The sequence below is a fragment of the Nymphalis io genome, chromosome 3 (genome assembly GCF_905147045.1).
Source record: "Nymphalis io chromosome 3, ilAglIoxx1.1, whole genome shotgun sequence".
NCBI lineage: Eukaryota > Metazoa > Arthropoda > Insecta > Lepidoptera > Nymphalidae > Nymphalis > Nymphalis io.
In genome coordinates, this window is record NC_065890.1 from 1100351 (window position 1) to 1123016 (window position 22666).

At 32.9% G+C, this 22666-nt stretch overlaps 2 protein-coding genes across 2 annotated transcripts; one reads left to right on the forward strand and one right to left on the reverse strand.

Annotated features, from left to right (window-relative positions):
• Window positions 1-231: 231 nt before the first annotated feature.
• Window positions 232-7141, forward strand: LOC126780942 (sodium/potassium-transporting ATPase subunit beta-2-like). Its single transcript, XM_050505646.1, has 6 exons — window positions 232-300; window positions 480-663; window positions 4525-4779; window positions 5128-5420; window positions 5851-6019; window positions 6850-7141. Exons 2-6 carry the CDS (start codon window positions 504-506, stop codon window positions 6951-6953), a joined length of 981 nt encoding a protein of 326 aa, XP_050361603.1. The 5' UTR covers window positions 232-300; window positions 480-503; the 3' UTR covers window positions 6954-7141.
• A 339-nt stretch (window positions 7142-7480) lies between these two features.
• Window positions 7481-22519, reverse strand: LOC126780945 (sodium/potassium-transporting ATPase subunit beta-2-like). Its single transcript, XM_050505650.1, has 7 exons — window positions 22378-22519; window positions 11910-12038; window positions 11241-11363; window positions 10318-10496; window positions 9724-9828; window positions 9184-9352; window positions 7481-8980 (listed from the first exon to the last, which is right to left on the reverse strand). The coding sequence occupies exons 1-7, from the start codon at window positions 22511-22513 to the stop codon at window positions 8871-8873; spliced, it is 951 nt and encodes a 316-aa protein (XP_050361607.1). The 5' UTR covers window positions 22514-22519; the 3' UTR covers window positions 7481-8870.
• Between the last annotated feature and the right edge of the window lie 147 nt (window positions 22520-22666).

Here is a 22666-nt window from a genome sequence, read left to right on the forward strand (position 1 = left end):
AATCATTATGTCACACTTTGTAAAGTAAAATACATTATGTTTGTGGAAGTAAAATACCGGCAGACGTCTAAGTATTTTCAGTAATATATTCTGAGTGACGAATATGGATAGGATGTCTAACTTTCGCAAAAATTAAACCAATTTAGTAATAAGAACATTAAGTTAAATTGTAACAAGTTAACTTATGTAACGGATGATTCACTAAGGTTGAACACCGTCCCATTATCCTGTGACGGCGTGTGCGAGCGCAGTCGCTTCTCATTGCACTCACGCGCCGCTCAGCGTAAAATTTCAAAACTGGTGAGTATAATTTGTTACCACGACCTTTTAATGCGGTAGGGTTTATATAATTACAAGTTTTATATTGCAATTACGTTGATTTCAAATTGATCGATTTATACATCTGATTATTCTTGTTCCAATTTTAGAGAAGTAAGATCATCATCAATTTATATTTAATGGTATATTTTTCCAAACAGGACAAGTTCAAGCATTCAACAAATATGACGGTCAAGAAGCGACCGTCAGATTTGACGAGCCTCGAGCGGTTCAACATGTACTACCGAGAAAAGGAACCGCCTTTGACCACTGGGCAGAAGTTCCAGCGATTTATATGGAATCCGAAGACAAGGCAGTTCTGCGGCAGGACCGGAGCAAGTTGGTGTAAGTACTGTTAACACAAAGTTATATAAATATGACACAAAAATATTAGCATAACGAAAATTGCATATTTTTTTTTCCTTTTCTGGTGTGTATCTTTGAGCGCAAAATATTCTGCCAGTGTCACTTATAAAAAAATTGCATATTTTATTACAAATAAAAATAAAATTGTAAGTTAAGTAAGTATGTTTCAACCTTACGTCAATTTATCTTTTTTTTTTAACAAGATATCCTTTTGAGACAAGGTATAATAAAAACAAAAACATTTAATTCATTCGATTTTGATTTCTTATAATTAAATGGAAGCTTACGCTTAACGGCTTAAGATAAATATTATGTTCAATTATGCTTGATACATACTATTGTATAAAATATTTTTTGTTCCTAACAACATTTTATTATTTTAAATCACGACTGTGATAATATTTCTGTTGTATTAATACTTGTTTATAGATTAGGCACACAAAACAATATGAAAGCGAAAACAAAAATAATCTTAACTTTTAAATATCATAATAATTGCCATACTTAACCCTATCAAATATATATATATATATCAAATATATATATATATATATATTTGATTTGTTTTCGGAGCGAAGTTATCTCAAAGCAAATTTTAACAAAATTTGAAACAATATTTTAAATATTAAATTTGAAAAACGATTTAGTCGTATAAACATGACAAACAGTAACTTTCTTTTTAGTTTTTTAATTGAAATACTTTAAATCAATAACTCGCAATTTTGCAACATTGAATTTTCTTACTATGAAACGTACTAATAAGTTTTAATAATATTGTTGAACATTTCTCGATAAATAACGTAAATAAATTAGGAAATGTATGCACTTAGTAATAATATTTTTGTTACAACTAAATGACATTTAGTTAATTCATTACCTAGTTACTTTTTTCTAAAATTAAATGATTATATCGAGCATCTCCTGAATCGCATTCGTTTAAAAACATACATCATCACATCGCAAATAAGCGCCCGTGCCTATTTCAATTGTTTTGATTAATGCCTGTACATTTTCGTATGTATTCGTTTAGACATTTTTACAGTTATTTTAATCGTTACTTAATATTAATAAACTAAATTTATTAATACTACTATCATTGGTGTTTCATATATCAATAGATTACGCGCCAAAGATATTTAGTCTTTGAAGAAATTATTACGACTTCTTAAAACATTAAATATAATTTATATTTACAGCGAATTCATATTATAAAATACGTAATCCATATTAATTACTGTATGATTATCTTTCTATCCACGATTTCATCTAGATACTACGTACTCATACTGCATCAAATGAATAAACTATAAATAAAGCATAGATTAATTTTATTTCTAAATTTCCGATAACATCCTCTCCGGCATTTATTTTTTTACGAATCTGTAATTCAACCATAGATTATTCAAGATCTCGACCAATGAGATCGGATCATTTTAATGTCAAAGTTGCTTATTTGTCTTTACATCTCCTATGATTGTAATTGGTTACACATTTATGACCTATATATAAATAATATATATAATAGTTCAAACAATAAATAAATAAATACCCATAAATAGGCAAAGACAAAAAGTGATCACTAAAAAATTACAGAACAGAATTAAACATAGATCATCCAGTGGTGGTGTACGCAATAAAATAAAATGAAAACAGTGTTCATAGTGTGAGTTTAGTTATTCGATAGCGTTCACTGAAAGTAGCGCTGTCTAGTGGCAATAAACGAAATTCCATACAAATCGCAGTCAACGTTAACGCTATCGAATAAGTAATCAAACTCACTAGGCACGCTGAACATTATTTATTATCGTTCAAATAGCACTTAGAGTTATTAGAAGTTATTATATATCTGTATGTGCTCACAACATATTAAATATTTTACTATTATTCTTAAAAAGAAATACCTAGGTTCCTATTGATAGAATCTAGATATATTTTATAGAAGTAGTCGAAGCTTTGTTAATATATATCAAGAATCTATTAAAGAATTTCAAGCATATAAGACATGATAAGATAAGACGAACAAAGAAGATTAGCTGTGCTCGGTCGACAGATTTATTTAGTTCTATTACGGGGCATACCACATTCCGGTTCGAACCCACGGCAGCCGGCAGCCGGCAGGAGATGGGACAGGATGTAGCAATGAGCTCATTGCTTCAATTCAACGGTCGCCGGAGTTTCCGGCCGCGTCTTGTGGTCACCTTGGACAGACAACTGACATGTTTTATTGCCTAATTCAGTTTTAAACTATTCTACCTTAATATGTATGTAATCATTTCTTTTGTTATAGTCCCTTCGGTAGTTAATAGTTTTAGAACCAATGTAGTATTCAAAATATTTTGCAAAGGTTAATAAAAAAGAAGAAGTTATTAGTTTAATTACGTTTTAAAATAATAACTATAATATATTTGTAATGATTAATGTTATTCAATTAAAATATAACAGTATATTCTGTTTTAAAGCACTTATCGTTATTAAAAATAAGTTGGTATTCTTGTTTTGAAGCGATTTCTTACTTCTCGTCATATTGCTTTCTTTGGTAATGGCTGGGTTAAATTTTTTGGCCAGAGAATCGTAATTGCTAAATACAAAACTGCTAGCATTCCTGTCACCTTCACCGGCCTAGCTCTGTGTATACAGTAGGTATTTTTTAAGTTTGTGTCTATCATCATTTCCAAGATGGCCCAATGGTAAAAGCGCGTGAATCTTAACCGATGATCGTGGGTTGAAACCCGGGCAAGCACCACTGAATTTTCATGTGCTTAGTTTGTGATTATAATTCATCTCGTGCTTGACGGTGAAGGAAAACACGTGAGTTAATCTGCATGTGTCTAATTTCACTAAAATTCTGCCACATATGTATTCCACCAACCCGCATTGGAGCAGCGTGGTGGAGTAAGCTCCAAAAACCTTCTCCTCAAAAAACAGGAAGAGGAGGCCTTAGCCAACCATTGGGACATTCACAGATTGTTACTGTTATAGTTAAGTCCGCAATGTAAATAGTTATTTAAAAATGTCTTATAATTTAAAGTAAATTTTAATATGTATAGGAGACGGATATCCAAAAATCTTTCATATGAAAATGTTTTAAATGCAATACAATAATATAACCATTTCTTGAATTTCAATATAATTACTTGATATTTAACTATTCTAACCCTTTAATTAAGTTCTTAAAATTCAATTAGCTTAAAATAGTCTAATTATTGTCGTCTGAAAACTTTCTTCCACTTAACTGACAACAAATTTAATTAAGCAAAATTTAAACTATAGGGATAGGTAAACCGGTTCGAATCAGTATTCGTGCAAAGCAATCGCAAATTTACTCTTGTAAAGCTTATCTTTTGAAGCAACTTACCTTTGCATAATATTCCTCAATGGAATCTTTCAGTCTCGTAATATAGAATATTTAAAGATCATAATGGTGCCATGCTGTCTATATAACATCTCCTAAAATATGTAATGAGCGCTGTCTTAATAAAATTACGATAGTACGTGTCAAGGAATTTGTATTGCATGTTTGGTCGGAATCAAACAATTTATTAATTATGATAAAAAATACAGAATACGGAATAGTTATTACATATTTCATTTTGTGGTACACGAAAATTTCACCGATACCAACATCTATCAGCCTTCTTGTAGTACATAAAATAAGGCGGTTTTCAACATTTCACGAGTGATACTCGATGTGTGTATATAGAATAGCATTGTTTTTCTTTGGTCTTAAGCTTATTTGCGTTTTTTAATTATATACATCATTATACATATGAACTGTATAGTATTTTGGATATAGATAGACAATTTTAAAGCAACTTATTAATGAATATTTTGTATCCACAGCTAAAATAGCCTTATTCTACTTCATCTTCTACGCCGCATTGGCAATTCTCGTGGCCATCTGCATGTGGACATTTCTACAGCTCCTCGACGCTAGGCAGCCAAGATGGCAGCTGGATAGTTCGATTATTGGCACTAATCCTGGTCTCGGCTTTCGACCCATGCCACCAGAGGTCGCCAGCAGTGTGATATGGTACAAAGGAAATGATCCCGGTAGCTACCAATTTTGGGTTAACGAGTTGTCGAATTTTTTGAAAAGTAAGCAAACGCATATATTTTACTTATTGAGATATGTGTTGTAGTTGAAATAAGATAAAGATATGTATATATAAATTGGCTTACCAGTAAAATGGCTTTGTGCAATCTGTCTGAGTACCAACCATTTGGACATATGGTTGGCAGAGTATGGTTGCATCGAAGGTGTAAGAAGTGGTTTATACTTCTTGCATCACCAGTAGCTATGGATGAAGTAATCAGGAGGCTGATTTAATTGTTTGCCTTCCTAAAATAAAATATAGATTTGACGTCAAAGCTATGTAATTAATTTTATTAGTATTTGAACGCTTACATTTTAAAGGTTTTTTAACATTCCTTGTTGTTTTTCAGCATACAAACGGGACGCTAACAAATCCGGGGCCGGTCAAAACATTCACAATTGTGACTTTAAGCTACCTCCTCCAGCCGGAAAGGTCTGCGACGTGGATGTTAATGCTTGGAGTCCATGTATTGAAGAAAATGGATTTGCATACCAGAAATCGACGCCTTGCATCTTCCTTAAGCTAAACAAGATATATGCCTGGAAACCAGAATTCTACAATAGTTCTGATCATCTCCCGTCAGCGATGCCTGAAGATCTAAAAGAGCATATCAGGAATATGACAGCATATGATAAAAATTATGTAAGTTTTTTTTATTAATGTACTACTCAAATGAAGAATGCACTTTGTTTTCATTGTTAGCCCTCCAGATATTCAACCGCCAAAAAATACTATAGTGCTAGCATTATAGTCTTCTCAATTAAAGGATGTATTAATCATAGAATGACAGGCATGGATAGAATGAGTTGGATCGGCGTTTTAAGCTTACGAGAAAAGCAATCAAATTAATTCACTCCGTGAATAAAAGCGATTACTTCGTTGGAGGCTGTGGAGTTTTATAAAGAGCAATGTTTAGTTGAAAAAAAAGCTTAAGAATTTGTTACAACTGAAAGAAACGTTAAGATATATTTACACAATGCTAGAAGTATTTAAGCCGTGACTAATAAAATAAATAATATATTTAACAAACTACTATTTTTAAGACTTTTTGTATCATAAATTTTTGTTGCAGTTGAACATGGTGTGGGTGTCATGTCAAGGTGAGAATCCAGCAGATAGGGAGAACATTGGACCGATTCAATACCTGCCTTACAGAGGCTTTCCAGGGTACTACTTCCCCTATTCTAACCAAGAAGGCTACCTTAGTCCACTAGTAGCAGTTCATTTACAGAGACCTAAAAGTAAGTAAAGATGATAATTTTCATATAATATGAATATTTTTTCGTACAATAGGAAGAATTAATAATATTACTTTGTATTTTTATTTCAGTATTAAAGAGTAACTACTGAGTGTCTAGCGGATCTCAGTAAAATCTAAACTAAACCTAAACCGAAACCGGTGGTGGTTATAAATTCAAGTTAATCCTGTTTTATTTATTAGGGCTTATCATACCTTTTACCATATTTATGCTAATATATATAGTATGCTGTTTGCATACTATATATATTAGCATAAATACGGTGTCCACGAGTTATGACAATAACATAGTTAAAAGTAGATAATTATAAAACCTCGTGAATGTAGTTCTACCGAGAATAAGGCTTCTCTCATATTCAGGTCAGGATTAAGAGCTTAAATAACCACAATATTACATAGCGGTATGACGGTTGTACATTCTTAATATAATCTGATGATATCTACAGGGTTTTCTACACCACCAAACAAATTATGAGTTGTAAACATTTCAGAACTCAGGATATTAAACGATATCCTGACTACACTACTGGTACTAACTTTCAAATCGAAAACGACGCGCTTTTTTCAGTCAAGTAATTCTTAGCAACAGTTGTAGTTGGATTGACCAGTGTTCTATCCCATGCCTCAGTTCCACTTCCCTCCTCGTGATCTGTCCTCGATGGCGTCAAAACTCTCGTCTCATAGGCCCTCGGACTATTAGATTAAGGGAATCAACTACTCAGTTGCTGAGAGTTTCATCAACTGAGTGCAACTTACACGCTTTTGGTCGGACGTTTCAAATATAATTTAAATACACGAAACATTATTTTACAGCGGGTATGCTGATCAACATCGAGTGTCGTGCGTGGGCGCATAACATCAAGTACGACAGGCTGGAAGGCGTCGGTTCCGTACATATTGAAATTATGGTCGAATAAAACGATCCTGTATCGAGTAGTCAAAAACGTTGTTATTAATAAGTTTCCCAACATATCCTCTAAATATCTCTAGAATTGTATCCTAATTAATACAGCTGGAGTTGTTACGTGACGGTTGTATTATTCTTTCTGAAAATGTATGGGAAACGTTTTAGTATATAATTTATTAATAAAATGGCCTACTATAACTTGTTTGTTATTTATTAAAGACTTAGGTCTAAATTACGCTTTCCTTTAGTATAGACAAATGGTAAAATTTAAGCCTTTTAATGGAAAGGTATATTTGAAAGGGAACACTATATGTGTAGAGTATGAGATGAGTTTTCTGCGACCAGGAACAGCTTCCAATTATTCCAAGTAATTGTACAGCAGACGAGAAACAAACCTTTTTTTCTAGATTTTACCCTTACATTCGATCTTGGAACAGTGTCAATTTAATGCAGCATGGAAAAGGCTTTAATAGAATTTTACGTAAATGTAAGTTATTGTAATAATACGGTACCATATACAAAATAAAAGATATAATGTCGTAGACAACAATCACATTTTATTATCTATCATTACAAATTACACCAAGTATCATATTTCAAAAAAAAGGACGAAGATACATAATAAGTGAAATAGGTACAATGTATTTTTAATACAATATAATTGCGTCCCTTGAATGGAAAAACAAGCGTGTGCATCTTAGTATACGTAACAGAAGTAATTTTTTGCGTCAGAAACGTTTCAATCAAAGTTACACAGAAAAGTTTCCCTCAAGTTCGAAATTTAAATTTTACTTTTCAAAGAAACTTCACTTTAAATATTTAGTATCAAATTCAGTAATATTATTAATATTGGCACGTGTTTTGTTGGAAAATTGTGTGATAAAGATTTACTTACATACTACTTCAAAAGTGTATCTGAATATTGCTTAAAGTTAAAGTTGTTACAATTATATTTTTTATGTGTAGTTCAAGGTAAAGACATTTTGGGTAATATACATTTTAAACTCAAAAAATCATAATGTATTAGAAAAAACTATCAAAATCGTATCTGTTCTAACGAATCGAGAAGTTTGACGATTATTATCCCTTTATTGACGTACTTAAAGAACACAACAAGAATAAACAGTGTTTTTTGCAAAAGTGTGTTTGATATCATCATGAAAGAAAAAGAAAAATGTTTTTTTTAATGGCATAGACAACGTGTTTTCTATAAAGTGACGTAATGTCCCAGTCACACTGTACTAACAGCTTATTCTTTTTTTATATAATTTAATAAGCATAGATATAGTAAATAAATAAAAATCACTGTCTCTGATTTGCATACATAATTCCATGGTTGAATTTGAAAAATATATGTCAGTTGGATTTGATATAAAAGTATTTCTTCCTTAAAATTTTACGCGAATAAATCCGCGTGCTATATATAAATCTACATTTAAGTGCACTTGTATTAAATGCTATGCTTACTTTCAATAAAACTTGTACAACAAACGAAGTAAAAGAAAATATTAACATTGGTTAATTTTTTAGGTATTACTAATATTCCTATATACCCCAAGTAAGCATGAAGGTCGTTTTAGGAATGGAGATGACAATAGTCCTAGGGCTCTGAATCGAACCTGCGACACATCGCTATTCGACCCGTAAATCATTGCGCCATTAACACTTCATACATTTGACTTTCAAACGAAAGTGAAACAAAAGCAACGATTCGTTTTCGGCATCGAAGAAATCATATCAAAATATTGTCTTTCCCCCTTTCCCGCACTATGAGATTAAGTAACTTCATTGTTACGCAGGAGTACTTTAACTTAAATAATTTTACTGTGTGTTCGCTTTTGTTTCGCTTGATCTCGTAAATGCATTTGTATATTTAATTTTACAAGTCTTATTGAAAATAGTAATTACATATTTTGATAAGTTAAGTTTAGTCGATCATTATTTCAAAGTGCGTGGAGCCGAGACGTTCCTTAAGGCTCTGCGTGAACCTGATGTTCTTGGCCCAAGCTCTGCACCGGATGTTGATAATCTGGTGCACTGAAACAACGGCACATGACAAGTATGTCATATTAATAAATATTGTTCTAGCGCTTAAATAACTTAACACACTATATTTCCTACCACACGTTAAAAACCTGAAGTGCCTTCCAAAGATATTTAGGAAGATCATTAACAAAATCTATTATTTATTAGACATGTGTATCTGTTTTCGATTATTCTCAATTCCGTTTTATACTTACAAGTTGGCTTAAGCAATTGCACTGCAACCAGGGGACTGAGGTACCCTGGAGTGTTGTCGAAAGGGAAATATACTTCAGGCAGCCCTGGGTAAGGCCAATACATCAGAGGACCCAGCGCATCAACGTCTGCTGGCCTCTCGCCCATACAAGACACCCACACTTTACGACGCTATAAGAGGAGAAAGAAATTAAAAATTTCAAAGAAAATCTATTAAAAAATTAAATTACTAATTATTATAAATTACTGGCTAGATATAAGGTTAGGTTAACCCAATAAAGAGTTATTGGGTCTTTCTCTCAAAGATTCTTAGTAGCAGCCTGGAGTCCGGAAGACAGGAGTGGCTGTTGGTCCCGCGTCTGAACTCTTTCTGGTCATTTCGGATTGCCTTCCCATCTGATTATGAAAGTGATGGAATAGAACGTGCTGCTGTGTTTGCGCACACACTTGTGCACTATATCATGCGCATTTAACTAATCTCTCTTGCGATTGGTTACCGAAATCAGTCAAGACGACATCGCGATGCTAATATTTAGACTTACTTGTTGAGGACTTGTTGTGGTATTGATGTAGTTTTTTATGTCAGGTGGCATCTCAGGCGGCAAGTTCTCGGGGTCGTCGAAGAAATTCGGCATCCAATCAAATATCTATAAAAGATTAACATAATGGATCATTGTTAAAGTCTTCTAGTAAACGGTGGCAATACCAACATATGTTCTAGAATTATTAAGACTATGATGTAGATTTAAAATATGTCTAAATCTATCTTTAAACAGTTTACAATAGAAAATACAATTATTGTTGAAAAACTATTTTTAAAACTTAGTTTCTTTATACCTTTATATTATAACTTTGAGATGAAGAGATTTAATCCTTACTAATGTTAGTAATGCGAATTTTTTGGTTATTTGTTTGTATTTGTTACGCTTTCTCATCTTAACTAGTCGACTGATCATCATGAAATTTTGTATACATGATGTCAGGGGTACAAAAGAAGACACAGCTTATCTTACAAACTTGAAACTTGAATATATTCTACAATTGACTATATTCAGCTCAACGCATACATTATTTTTTAAAGAAACTTAATACAGTTACGTCTTACGTTGTAAATAACCGTAACCAAATATAATTACCCTGTTGAGTTTTATAATGATGCACGGTGTCCTGTTTTTGAATCCGAAGTGGTTTTCCTTAGAGCATGGCCCTAAGAGATTTATGTCGAAGGAGCACACCTCGTTGCGAGGAGGCTTGGAATCGCCACATTCCCGCTGGTTGACACCCTTGTTGATAAGAAGGGAACTGTTTTCGTACGCTAGAAAGCCAAAAATAATTATATCGTGTGGCAATTGTATGTGAGAAACTACTGGAAAATCTACTGATAATTTCAAAAACCCAAATTAATTTAACAGTATCTAAAGCTCCAATCGCTTCGGAAAGTAGATTCTATCAGTAAGCACCGTCAAGAAACTTTACGTTTCTTATTCCTTTGTTTGCAGTAATTCATTTTATGTCATGACGCAAATATGCTGTATCCAACAGCGACCAATAAATAATCCATAAACTATAGTATTAATGTATAGTAATAGATAAAATAATTTGACAACGAAAAATATGATCTTGTTTGCTAAATAATATTGTCAGGCGTTATTTCATGTTATTGCTATATCACACTATCAGGCGTTATGAGATTACATACTTAAAAGCCCTGATTATTAATCACCATTATGTTATACTAGCTCTACGCTTTTTACTATTAATATTTCGTACAGAATTAGACAAGACCATTGCCAAAAAAAAAACAATGCTTACTAGTCTGTATCATTAAAATAATCAGGTTTGACACAATATCGTGTCACCTTTTAAGCAAGACCACATTAAAAATAACCATTAAAAAACATACCTATATGTACAATTTTTATTTTGTGTGTGTTCGTACCCGTGTAACGATTAATATGATGCAGAAGTGTTTGAGTATCAGAGTAAGTTAGTGTTTTTATCGACTCTGGTATTGTTTGCTTTGTTAATAATATAATTTGTTAATAATATAAATACTCACGCGCTAAGAACTCATTGATATTGTCGACGTATTTCTTTATCTGGGTTGCGTTTTCCGCGTCATACCATATAAGGGCTCCTTCTTCATATAAAATGGGTCTATGTCCCATGCCTGGATTATCACCTGTAAGGATTAGTGTGGGTTTGGGTTATCGTATATGATCATGACTTATGAATGGTATGTCTGAACAATAACACATGAGAAAATATTTTGACATAACAAAACATTCGATTCCAGGATAAATAAAATTATATACTTTATTCATAATAATATTCTATATATATATATATATATATATATATATATATATATATATATATATATATATATATATATATATATATATATGACATTATTGATGCTTCGAGCTGCACTTCCTATCTATATTTAAATCTTTAGTATGTAATCATAGCTAAAAAATTAGTGCAAAAATAGGTACGGTACTGTTTACACGGTACATTTGTAATAAAATAAAAGTAATGTATTTTTTTATGTTTACAAACGAAGATTAATCTTCAAAATATAATAGTTTAGTAACTTTTATATTTTCAGATTAGATATTTTTACAGCACGACCTCGTATTTCGAGTTTTGTTTATATCTAGAGAAATATTAGATTATATTCCGCCCACACAACATAAAAGATTACGTAGGGTAAAGAAAAACTTACCAATAATAGATTCAGCTAAAGTAAAATAAGGTACTCTGTCGTCCATCGCAGAGAGAAGACCACACATGCAAATGGAGAAGAAGATGATGATGCAGATGTACATCACCAGATATATCAAACCGATCACACCTGGAAGACAAAAACAGTTTTTTTTTCTTCGAAGAAGCGTAACCGCTTTATCCAAGATGTAAATTCTTGCCCAGTAACAATTGGTCATTTTGGAAATAAAATATATTTAAGAAACTGAAGCTAACAACGTCATTATGTTACTAACTTACTAAAAATGAAACGAAGCGGTTTCTCCTCTAATATATATAAACGCAAAATCGTTAATAGAAATATATATAATAGTTGTTTATAAACCAAAGGTAGCGAGTTAAAATGTATTCAACAAGAGTGACATTTCAATATTTGCATTCTTTTTCGTTCTTGATTTTTGTACTTGATAGATAGGTAGATAGTAGTAGTAGTAATTAAGTGTAATGCTTCTATATTTATTTAAGAATTTTGATTTTATAATATGAGTTACTTATTTCGTAATAAGTAACAGTAACAGTAACAGCCTGTTAACGTCCCACTGCTAGGCTAAGGCCTCCTCTCCAATTCGAGGAGAAGGTTTGGAGCTTATTCCACCACGCTGCTCCAATGCGGGTTGGTAGAATACACATGTGGCAGAATTCCAATGAAATTAGACACATGCAGGTTTCCTCACGATGTTTTCCTTCACCGTCAAGCACGAGATGAATTATAAACACAAATTAAGCACATGAATATTCAGTGGTGCGCTTGCCCGGGTTTGAACCTACAATCATCGGTTAAGATTCACGCGTTCTTACCACTGGACTTTGTCGGCTTTTAATAAGTAACAGTAACAGCCTGTTAATGTCCCACTGCTGGGCTAAGGCCTCCTCTCCCTTTTGAGGAGAAGGTTTGGAGCTTATTCCACCACGCTGCTCCAATGCGGGTTGGTAGAATACACATGTGGCAGAATTCCAATGATATTGGACACATGCAGGTTTCCTCACGATGTTTTCCTTCACCGTCAAGCACGAGATGAATTATAAACACAAATTAAGCACATGAATATTCAGTGGTGCGCTTGCCCGGGTTTGAACCTACAATCATCGGTTAAGATTCACGCGTTCTTACCACTGGGCCATGTCGGCTTTTAATAAGTGGCGAAGCAGAATTACTTTAAGAAAAGCTACATGAGTCGAATGTAACTTCCGCCATGTCCAAGTTATATACCGTAATGATGTAATGATGTAACAGCCTGTGAATGTCCCACTGCTGGGCTAAAGGCCTCCTCTCCTCTTTTTGAGGAGAAGGTTTGGAGCTTATTCCACCACGCTGCTCCAATGCGGGTTGGTGGAATACACATGTGGCAGAATTTCAGTGAAATTAGACACATGCAGGTTTCCTCACGATGTTTTCCTTCACCGTAAAGCACGAGATGAATTATAATCACAAATTAAGCACATGAAAATTCAGTGGTGCTTGCCCGGGTTTGAACCCACGATCATCGGTTAAGATTCACATGTTCTTACCACTGGGCCATCTCGGCTTATACCGTAATAAGTTTCATAAATCTTATCTTTAAAACTCCTCGCATTTATCCCGAAATAATATCGGGGGATCAAAATTGTAAATTAAACTAAGGAAGTGCTTTCCACCGTTCATATAACTATACATTATTTATTTTTTCTGTGTGAATGTATCTTGTTGGCTTTACTGGCCTTTACAGCGTCACCGAGCGTTGTGGCGAGTACTAGACTCCGCCTTGAAATTTGAGCCTTGTCGGGCTCCGCGTGACGTCCATCCTGAGGGTGTCTCCTACGAGATCGCACCTCGTCTTAGGACATAATCGGTGGGGTGGGAAGCACTAGTCAGGGACCTCGTTTCCGCCGGCGGAAAATGTGTGTTGGGTATAGTGTCTTCCCTTCGAAGGGAAAATACTTTATAATTATTGTTCCACACTATATATACCCAATAACAAATAACTAGAAAGTGCGATTCAGAAATGCGACACATTGAATAAGCGACATCTATCGCTATCGGGTTGTAACATACGAAATATACAAGTAGCTTAAAAGTGAAACATTTAGGCGACGATATTGTTATACGATAACAATCATGCTAATAGTCTAGAATTCACATATAATTTTGTTTAGCGATATACTTGATTATTTATAAACTAAAAGAAAAATATATATCCTCTTCGTAAAAGCAACATTCTACCTCATACAATAAAAGCTTCACCAATATACTTACAACGTAATAATACTACAAATAGTCAGGACGTTAATAAAAAACTCTTAGTACTATAAACGTAGATCGGCGAATGTTATTTCAATTTTATTTTAGAGTGCGGTTACTACCACGGTTTCGCAAAATGGATTACATCGAGAAATCGATTCTGCCAAAACTGAAATAGCTACGTTCTGCGAAAACCGGTCATGGACTGTTTACAATTCGACGTCATTTTATATATGCAAGCGGATATATGTTCTATGTTATGCAAACGTTGATTTTTATAAAGTATATAACGTATTGGAATGAGATTTTTTTTTATTTTTATGCGTGATCGTTTGAATGTTTCGAATTCACGCTGATGTGGTTTCGCTAGACTATATATAGACCCAGTTAAGAATATATAAGCAGAAAATATATACCCAATTATTTCTAATGCTATAATTACTCTATATGTTATACCGTAACCGTAACAGCCTGTGAATGTCCCACTGCTGGGCTAAAGGCCTCCTCTCCTCTTTTTGAGGAGAAGGTTTGGAGCTTATTCCACCACGCTGCTCCAATGCGGGTTGGTAGAATTCACATGTGGCAGAATTTCAGTGAAATTAGACACATGCAGGTTTCCTCACGATGTTTTCCTTCACCGTAAAGCACGAGATGAATTATAATCACAAATTAAGCACATGAAAATTCAGTGGTGCTTGCCCGGGTTTGAACCCACGATCATCGGTTAAGATTCACGCGTTCTTACCACAGGACCATCTCGGCTAAGACTAAATTAATGAACATTTATTTTTGCAGGAATGGAGGCTGACTGACAAATGGTTCACCTAAAATAAGTGGCCACTCCTTTAGTCACTTTTGTCCTTCAAACCAGAAGCAATAAATTATTAATTTTAGGGGTTGTGTAACTGAATGTCATCGGTATATATTACAAATAACAGTAAATAATAATAAAAGTTATGTTTAAATTAAGTTTCAATAAGTAAGTTCGTTTCTATAACAAAAATCTGCAGATATTTTTAAGTTTGTAACTTAATAAATTTAAAACTTAATCTTAAGTAAATAATCTTAAATTAATTAAATCTTAAATATTACATAGGCGCAGGATATATACGTATACGGTGAGTGGGTGGTACCAAACAGTTGGTTCAGCAATCCATCTACGACATCAACGGAACTGTTTTGTAAAACATTTAATAAAGATATGTACCACATACATATAGCTAACGGTCAATTAAATGTTACTCAGCAAAATTGTTTCGTTGTACGAATGTAATGTTCTGGACAACCCTGGTGGTAAATGTGCTCTTTCCAACGCTGAAGTATTTGCTCGCGACACACTTGACCTGCTTGTTTGCGTTAGATCAATACGTAGAATGAAATAGTAACAGACTATTTTCCTCTTTGTTTATACAAGCTAAGTTATCTTCACAGAGCTTTATGCACAGCACGTACATTATCTGTGGACACTTCAGGGCAAATTTTCGAAGTAAGTTTTTTCTCGGGTACTTTTCTTAGTAAGTTAATTATACACTTTATGGTACTAAAATAAACTTTGCTTTAATGCAAATATGCGTTATTCAAGCAAGCTGTTATAAGTTTTGTTCTGATCGTTTTGCATCGTAATTTTTAAGGATGATTTATAATTTGAACCGGAAGAAACTCAACAGTTACTCTATTCCATCACTGAAATTGCAAAATTATGATTAAATACACCTTAATTTATATTTGTATGTATATTCTCATTTTCGTATTTCTTTTTTTAAATATTATTTTAAGAACTATAAGCATGGGCGGCAATTTGGTCATAATGTGTTTAAGCATGTGAGCCTTAATTCCTGTTTTTTTTTATAGAATAGATAGGCGGAGCAAATGAGCCACCTGATGGTAAGTGATCACCGTGGTAGAATATCTAATAAGTGAGTGGTACCTACCCAGACGAGCTTGCACATAGCCTTGCATAAAATTTCTTAAAAATAGTTTTTTTAACTTTTATCTGAATGATCATTGGTCAGTGGCAGTCGATGACTTAATAGTCGACCAATGAGCGTTCAGTTTGACGCAAATTTAATTAACCTGACTTTGACCAAAGTTTTAGAAACTAGCGGTTACTATTTGTAAATAATCCTTCTATAAGACCAATTTAATTTACTTTACTTTAATTTAATTTAGGTTACAAATAAACAACCAATAGGTCTAAATCGTAATAAATCTTAAAATAACCATCTAAACAATTATTAGGCCCAAGAATATAAGAACGCAACAGTCTTGACTGATCTTAATACAGACTATAAAATAATAAAACAAATATTGTCAGCAATTAAATAAAATTAGCCATTTTTTTTAAATGGTCTATCAACCATAAGTTAACGTGTTGTTTAAACACACAGGGTTTGTTTATAAAACCGATGTGACATGCCGAGTGTGGAGTACTCGCGTAAATGATTGAAAAACCAGTTTACAGAACTTTTTATACTAATCAAAATGCTCTGGCACTTTCAAGTGATGAATCGATGGCTTCCCGTTTACTATTGGGTTATTTTATTATGCTTTGTTTATTTTTTTGTAATTCGTTAAAATTAATGGTACGCTCTTAATATTTTTTGATTCGTAAACATATTTATATATATAAATATATATAGATATATATATATGTATATATGTCGTGTATATAAAATATGTATATACTCCAAAAACATAAATAGCGGTAAGCAAATCCTTACTTATATTATAAATGCGAAGTGAATTTATTTGTTCGTTACACTTTTTTTTTATAGAGTAGGAAGGCGGACGAGCATATGGGCCACCTGATGGTAAGTGGTCACCAACACCCTTAGACATTGGTATTGTAAGAAATGTCAACCATCGCTTACACAGGCAATGCGCCTCCAACCTTGGGAACTAAGACACTGGATCACTCACCCTTCAAACCGGAACACAACAATATCAAGTACTGCCGTTTTGCGGTAGAATATCTGATGAGTGGGTGGTACCTACCCAGACGAGCTTGCACAAAGCCCTACCACCAGTAAAACACTTTGACGTCTTAACTACTCATGCGATCATCATGAATTTTTGTATACATGTTACATATACATACATACATACATACATACATATGATACAAAATAAGGAAACCTAATACCTTTTTTTTACTCGCAGTGGAAACCTTCAGAAAGGTACCCGGGTCCTATGGGGGTGGAACCGGGTTATGTGGGATTCTTACCCACTAAAACCACTGCGACGGCCGTCCTCAGCACGGATCGGAGAGGCTGCGGGATCGTGTTGATATAACGCATCCGCGGCCTCTCCTGTTAATACCTGATACCTGGCATAAGGTAACCTTACCTAACACTAGTTATATATACATAAATACGATTAACAAAAGTGACATAATTCAACAATGATATCTGTTACGTTTTATATTAATTAGCACGGTGACATCTCGCGCAGTGACATCTCGTGGTTGAGGTATCGTTGTCACAGTCAAGGATTCGATTTTCAAGGAGCAAATGAGATCAATGCTTCTCTGTTATTATGCATTAACATTATTTGTGGTTTCAGCAATATTATTATATCATTTTGATTTTTTCAGAGCTCCAATAGACCGCAGACCTCAGTATTTGGTAGTAATTTCAACTTTATACCTCTGAGCGTTCCTGAAAAAAGGGTCTTTACGGACAGACAGACAGACTGACGAACAGACAGACAACGAAGTGATCTTAAAGGGATGAAGTGATCTTTCCTATTGAGGTACGGAACCCTAAAAAGATATTTTACTATCATATAATATTCAGCATTGATATTCAAGTTACATATAGCCTATGTAAATGTATACAAATATTTATTTTACATCATGAACAAAAATCTAAAAAAGGTTTATCAATATTTTTACAAATAATTTTAATCTGAATAAAAACATTTCAATTAAACATTATTATTATTATTAATCACTGGGGAACGCACTACTGAATTTCATGTGCTTCATTTGTGTTCATAATTCATCTCATGCTCCACAATGAAGGAAAACATCGATAGGAGGCCTTAGTCCAGCAGTGGGACATTTACAGACTGTTTCTTTACCTTTACTATTAATTATTATTAAAGCCCTATACGTAAATTAAAGTAGAGAACTTTGTCAATCAATTAATCAATTTCGAACATGATAGAAATTGAAGGTAATTTTCAGTTCAAAGACCCTGTATACATAACATTTGTTTGCAAGCTGTTTTCTTAATTGATTGGCAATACAGCCTCTCCCATTCGCGTCATAGCGGGTGAGGGTGGTACCACCCCACGTACAGGCATATTTATCTATAGGTGAATCTTTAACGAGGTCGTGTCAGCGTGAAAATTTATATTCAGTAATGGATGTTTTGTTTTAGTGCCTGAATATTTCAGTTCATATACGAATACTGACGCACAGTGGCGGTTTTACGTGTTTATGTTATGTCTATTTTCCGCCATATTGAATTTCTGTTGAAAACTTATTCATGAAAATATTTAGGTTTAGATCTATGTTGCTTTATCAGCTTCATGTATTATTCTGAGGGTTTTTCTATTAAAACCCCCAGGTTTAGTAAAGTCACTTGGAAAATAATACTTGAATCATAATGGCATCGGAATTGATACTGTCTCTCTGACACTCACTTTATCTGACAATGGTATAGGTTTGAATGATTTGGTCGCGAAATTAGAAAAACTGCTGTTGCTGAGCCGCGAAACTATGTATTTTAAAATCTCTTTTTATACCATGACGTAACTATATAAAATATGACGTATAGCTGAAAGCCGATGGACGAGTATGAATTATGAACATCGAGATTAGGCATATTTTACGAGCGGTACTAGGCTTCAATCGCATCGACTTTGAAGTGATTTTGGGTATATATTTCTCTCCTCCATTTAATTAAATTTCATGTGTATTTTATATTCCAAGATAATCTACAAATATAAGCCTATTATAGCAGCGAAATATAACGACTATTTATATGGCGAATTCTTCATTCTTCTTATTTTACTTAAACCCTAATTAGTTTTGAAGTGTTATAAAACCAGTCAATCTTTACCAATGGTCTTGGCTACCTCTCAACACTCCCCAGTGAGTGTTCGTGTGCTTAATTCGTTTTTTTGTTAGAAATATGTATCAGTAAAAAGTTTGTCTATGGTTTAAGATGTATAACAGAACGCCAAAGTCTATTTATGAGTGGGCTCTATACCAGATACCTTTTCCATAATAAATACCTATATAGTTAATGGATAGATGGATGACACGAATAACTTAAAGTGATAATAATACACTTATATTCTCTTTTTCAGAAGTGAAGGGAAGCATGAAGTAATATTTGTATAATTTTAACATATGTCAAATAAATATTATAATAACTGTAGTTAATGGCGCTTACAACTTTCAAGATCGAATTTAAGTCGTGTGTCGACTTTGACATTTTTCGAATATATTTTAAAAAACATAGAATTGTAAATCAACGCTTTTTTTTAAAGGTAAAACGAATACTTCAAAGCATTGCATATTTCGTAACCTATTTCTTGATGTATAATATTTTAATAAGCCCATTTGTTTAATATTTACAGAAGTTACGAGTTGTGGCTCGAAATAACCATTGAAGTTATGAATCATCTCTGCTAGATCGTTAAATATGAAAGGGAATTCTAGTCGTCAAATGTTCGAAGGTAAGGTGTTCTATATGTATATACTAACGGCGTATTCTCGAATCAATTGCCTTTTTACGAGCTTATAATTAATGTTCATATTAAGGCGCAAATTTTGCAACAAAAAATTTTAAATTTTCCAATGTTACATTTTACTTTGGCCATGTTCAAATTGAATTTGGAACTGATTCCATAAAACAAATTAAGTTTCTGGAAATTGAATCATTTTAATTTATCTTGATACCGTGAACTTATTTTCAGAGAGTCTCAATCTGTAGATAAATTGACTTGAATTGATAAGTAAGTTGTGTCGAAATTATTAGATCATATTTACGGGCCAATAAGACGAGACTAAATATTATAGGTTGTAATATGTACATTAACTAAAGACATAAAAAATTACATTTAGTAGAATATTCAGTCTCATACAAATTACCTTTGTAATGGAAAAACATGAAATCTATTAAGACAAGGACGTACGATCAATTCGTTGAACATTCTGTATTTAAAAGAGGAATATTTCTGTCTACGTAATTACTGCCGTTGTTTTCTTTTGACGTGGCGTTCTATTTTCAAAAAATTTAATTTTATTGTATGCAGTTTTGATAGATTCTGTTGAAAGTTTATTAAGCTATTAACTTTTTTTTTGGCAGAATATTTCGCGTTCTACCAGTATAGAACACGTAAGAAAAAAAATACCGTTACACAAAATATAAATAAACTTTAAATTAAACATTCTAAATATAAAAACATATTTCGCAGGTCATTAGTTAAACAAATAAATAATAACGAAAAAGGAGAAATCAGTGTTTAACTAAACAGCCGCTAAGCAACGTTTACAAGTAAGAATGTAGAATATTATATATTTGTAGTAGAATATTGCCTAGAACTGCAAATTCAACCACGCTACTCCAAAGCAGCTTAGTTTATGAGGGGACTAAAAATACTAAGCAACACGCTTTTTAATTTAAAGGAATTTAAGTACTTTATTTATAACGAATAAATGTTTAAATGCTTCTTATTTTAACTGTCAAATTTGAATGAGTTTGACGTAAGACAATAAACCCATAATAGCCCTTTTGTTACACCGAAAATTTCCATTCGCTATCCTTCTACGCCCATTTTTATTGAGTACAGTCGGTTTTAAAAATATTAAGCTAATGTACAAAGGATCTGAAAATGCTGTTTCAAGAATTAATTTATTCTTATTAATTTGTTTTAGTTATAATGAAAATATTTTATCTTCATATTTTTTTTTTTTGATGCTAGTTTGGTTGGCTTGAGGCAAAAATAAAAGAGACATTAAGTTAACAAACAAAATATATTACTTTATGATTGAAATATATCGTTTTTCATCTATCTAGATATCATATAGGCTTACGTCTACAGGCCTATAAATAAGGGATAGTTGCTTCCTTTTAACTTTTTCCCTGTCAAAGTTTCGCCGTTTCCCACTTGCTAGCTTTGGTATAAGGATGAATTATGACTTCTTAACTCAGTTACGATGAACTGCTACTAATATACTATTTAGAATGTAATTTTAATGGTATAAATAAAATACTTTTGGAAAAATATAAACAATGTAGTAAGTATTAAATAAGTATGTAAATACTTGTAAATATATATGTAGTTATATATATTCTGACCAAAGATTGTAAACCGTTTTTTAGTCAAAAAAATATAACTTGAATATTGTTACAAGTTTCACACAAAAAAATCAATAAAAAATCTTCCGTAGCAAAATACTTTCGCGAAGAATGTTTCGAGGAGAATATTTGAAACTCATTCAACGGCGCTGTTTATTGTTGGCGACACATATTAATAACATATTAATCACATGAACATTTAATGCTTGCCGGGTTCGAACGTGCAATCTTCGGTTAAGATTCATGTGTTCGAACAGCTAGGCCATCGTGAAAATAGTATTTCTATTAAAATGACTCATAGAACTGAATATATTTTTAAATATTTCTTTCGTCTCTACATTTCCTTCAACACAAACAAGGATTTTTTTTTAATGCTATTTTCTCATAATTTTGCAACATTTTAAGTTTTTACTCAGATATATATAAAAACAGTTGCATTGTTAGCGCTTCGATCTGTATGTTGAGCATGAACCACTCGGTTTCATTATATTATTATTGTCAGGTTTCGTTATTCTTTATCGTTATTGTTCCTTCGTTATTGTAAAGTTAATGTATTCATACAATGTAAAATTAATCAGCCTTTTAAATTACTGTAAAGAATATTTGCTTTGCGTCAATCTCTTTGGAGTTAAAATGTATTTTATAGAATCCACGCTAATGCTACAATTATGGAATTAGGTTTTCTCGCTGTCTCTATCCCTTAGATTAAGTAACGGTCACGTAGAAGTTAAGAAAGAAAAAATATTTTCCAAAAACTTGTCGATTTGAGGCAAATATATATACATTATTCCCTGATCATTTTTATTTATATTACCTCAAATGTTAATAATTGTAATATTTTTCCTAATTGAAAAGTTGTATAAAAACTTTTTCGTCAACTTTCTTTTTGTTCTACTCACCCCATCGCTTGCCAGTTCGTCCAAGGAACGTTCTCTCCTCCGGATTCCATATAGCGTACTGTATCCTCTGGAAGAAGGGTCTATGTGGAGGTCGCCTGCAGTAGTTGACCACCCCGTTAGGCTTGTCCGCGCCCATCGTGTCGGCTGTGCGAAGTGGACTGAGCGAATCGAGGAAGTGTAGATAACTTGTTACATAGATGCGATAGAGTTGTGTGTTAATACCTAAATGTGTGTAGCATCTGAGAGTACTGATCGGGTCTCGTTTCCTAGTTTTGTTTATGTTTTGTAA

Excerpts from the sequence above, each read along its gene's own strand:
- LOC126780942 (XM_050505646.1), top strand. The coding sequence starts at position 504 with ATGACGGTCAAGAAGCGACCGTCAGATTTGACGAGCCTCGAGCGGTTC. Across the intron at positions 664-4,524 it reads CAGGACCGGAGCAAGTTGGT|CTAAAATAGCCTTATTCTAC; the intron begins GTAAGTACTGTT and ends TTGTATCCACAG. Across the intron at positions 6,020-6,849 it reads TCATTTACAGAGACCTAAAA|CGGGTATGCTGATCAACATC; the intron begins GTAAGTAAAGAT and ends ATTATTTTACAG.
- LOC126780945 (XM_050505650.1), bottom strand. The coding sequence starts at position 22,513 with ATGGGCGCGGACAAGCCTAACGGGGTGGTCAACTACTGCAGGCGACCT. Across the intron at positions 10,497-11,240 it reads TATCAATGAGTTCTTAGCGC|CGTACGAAAACAGTTCCCTT; the intron begins GTGAGTATTTAT and ends TTGGCTTTCTAG. Across the intron at positions 9,353-9,723 it reads CCACAACAAGTCCTCAACAA|CGTCGTAAAGTGTGGGTGTC; the intron begins GTAAGTCTAAAT and ends CTCCTCTTATAG.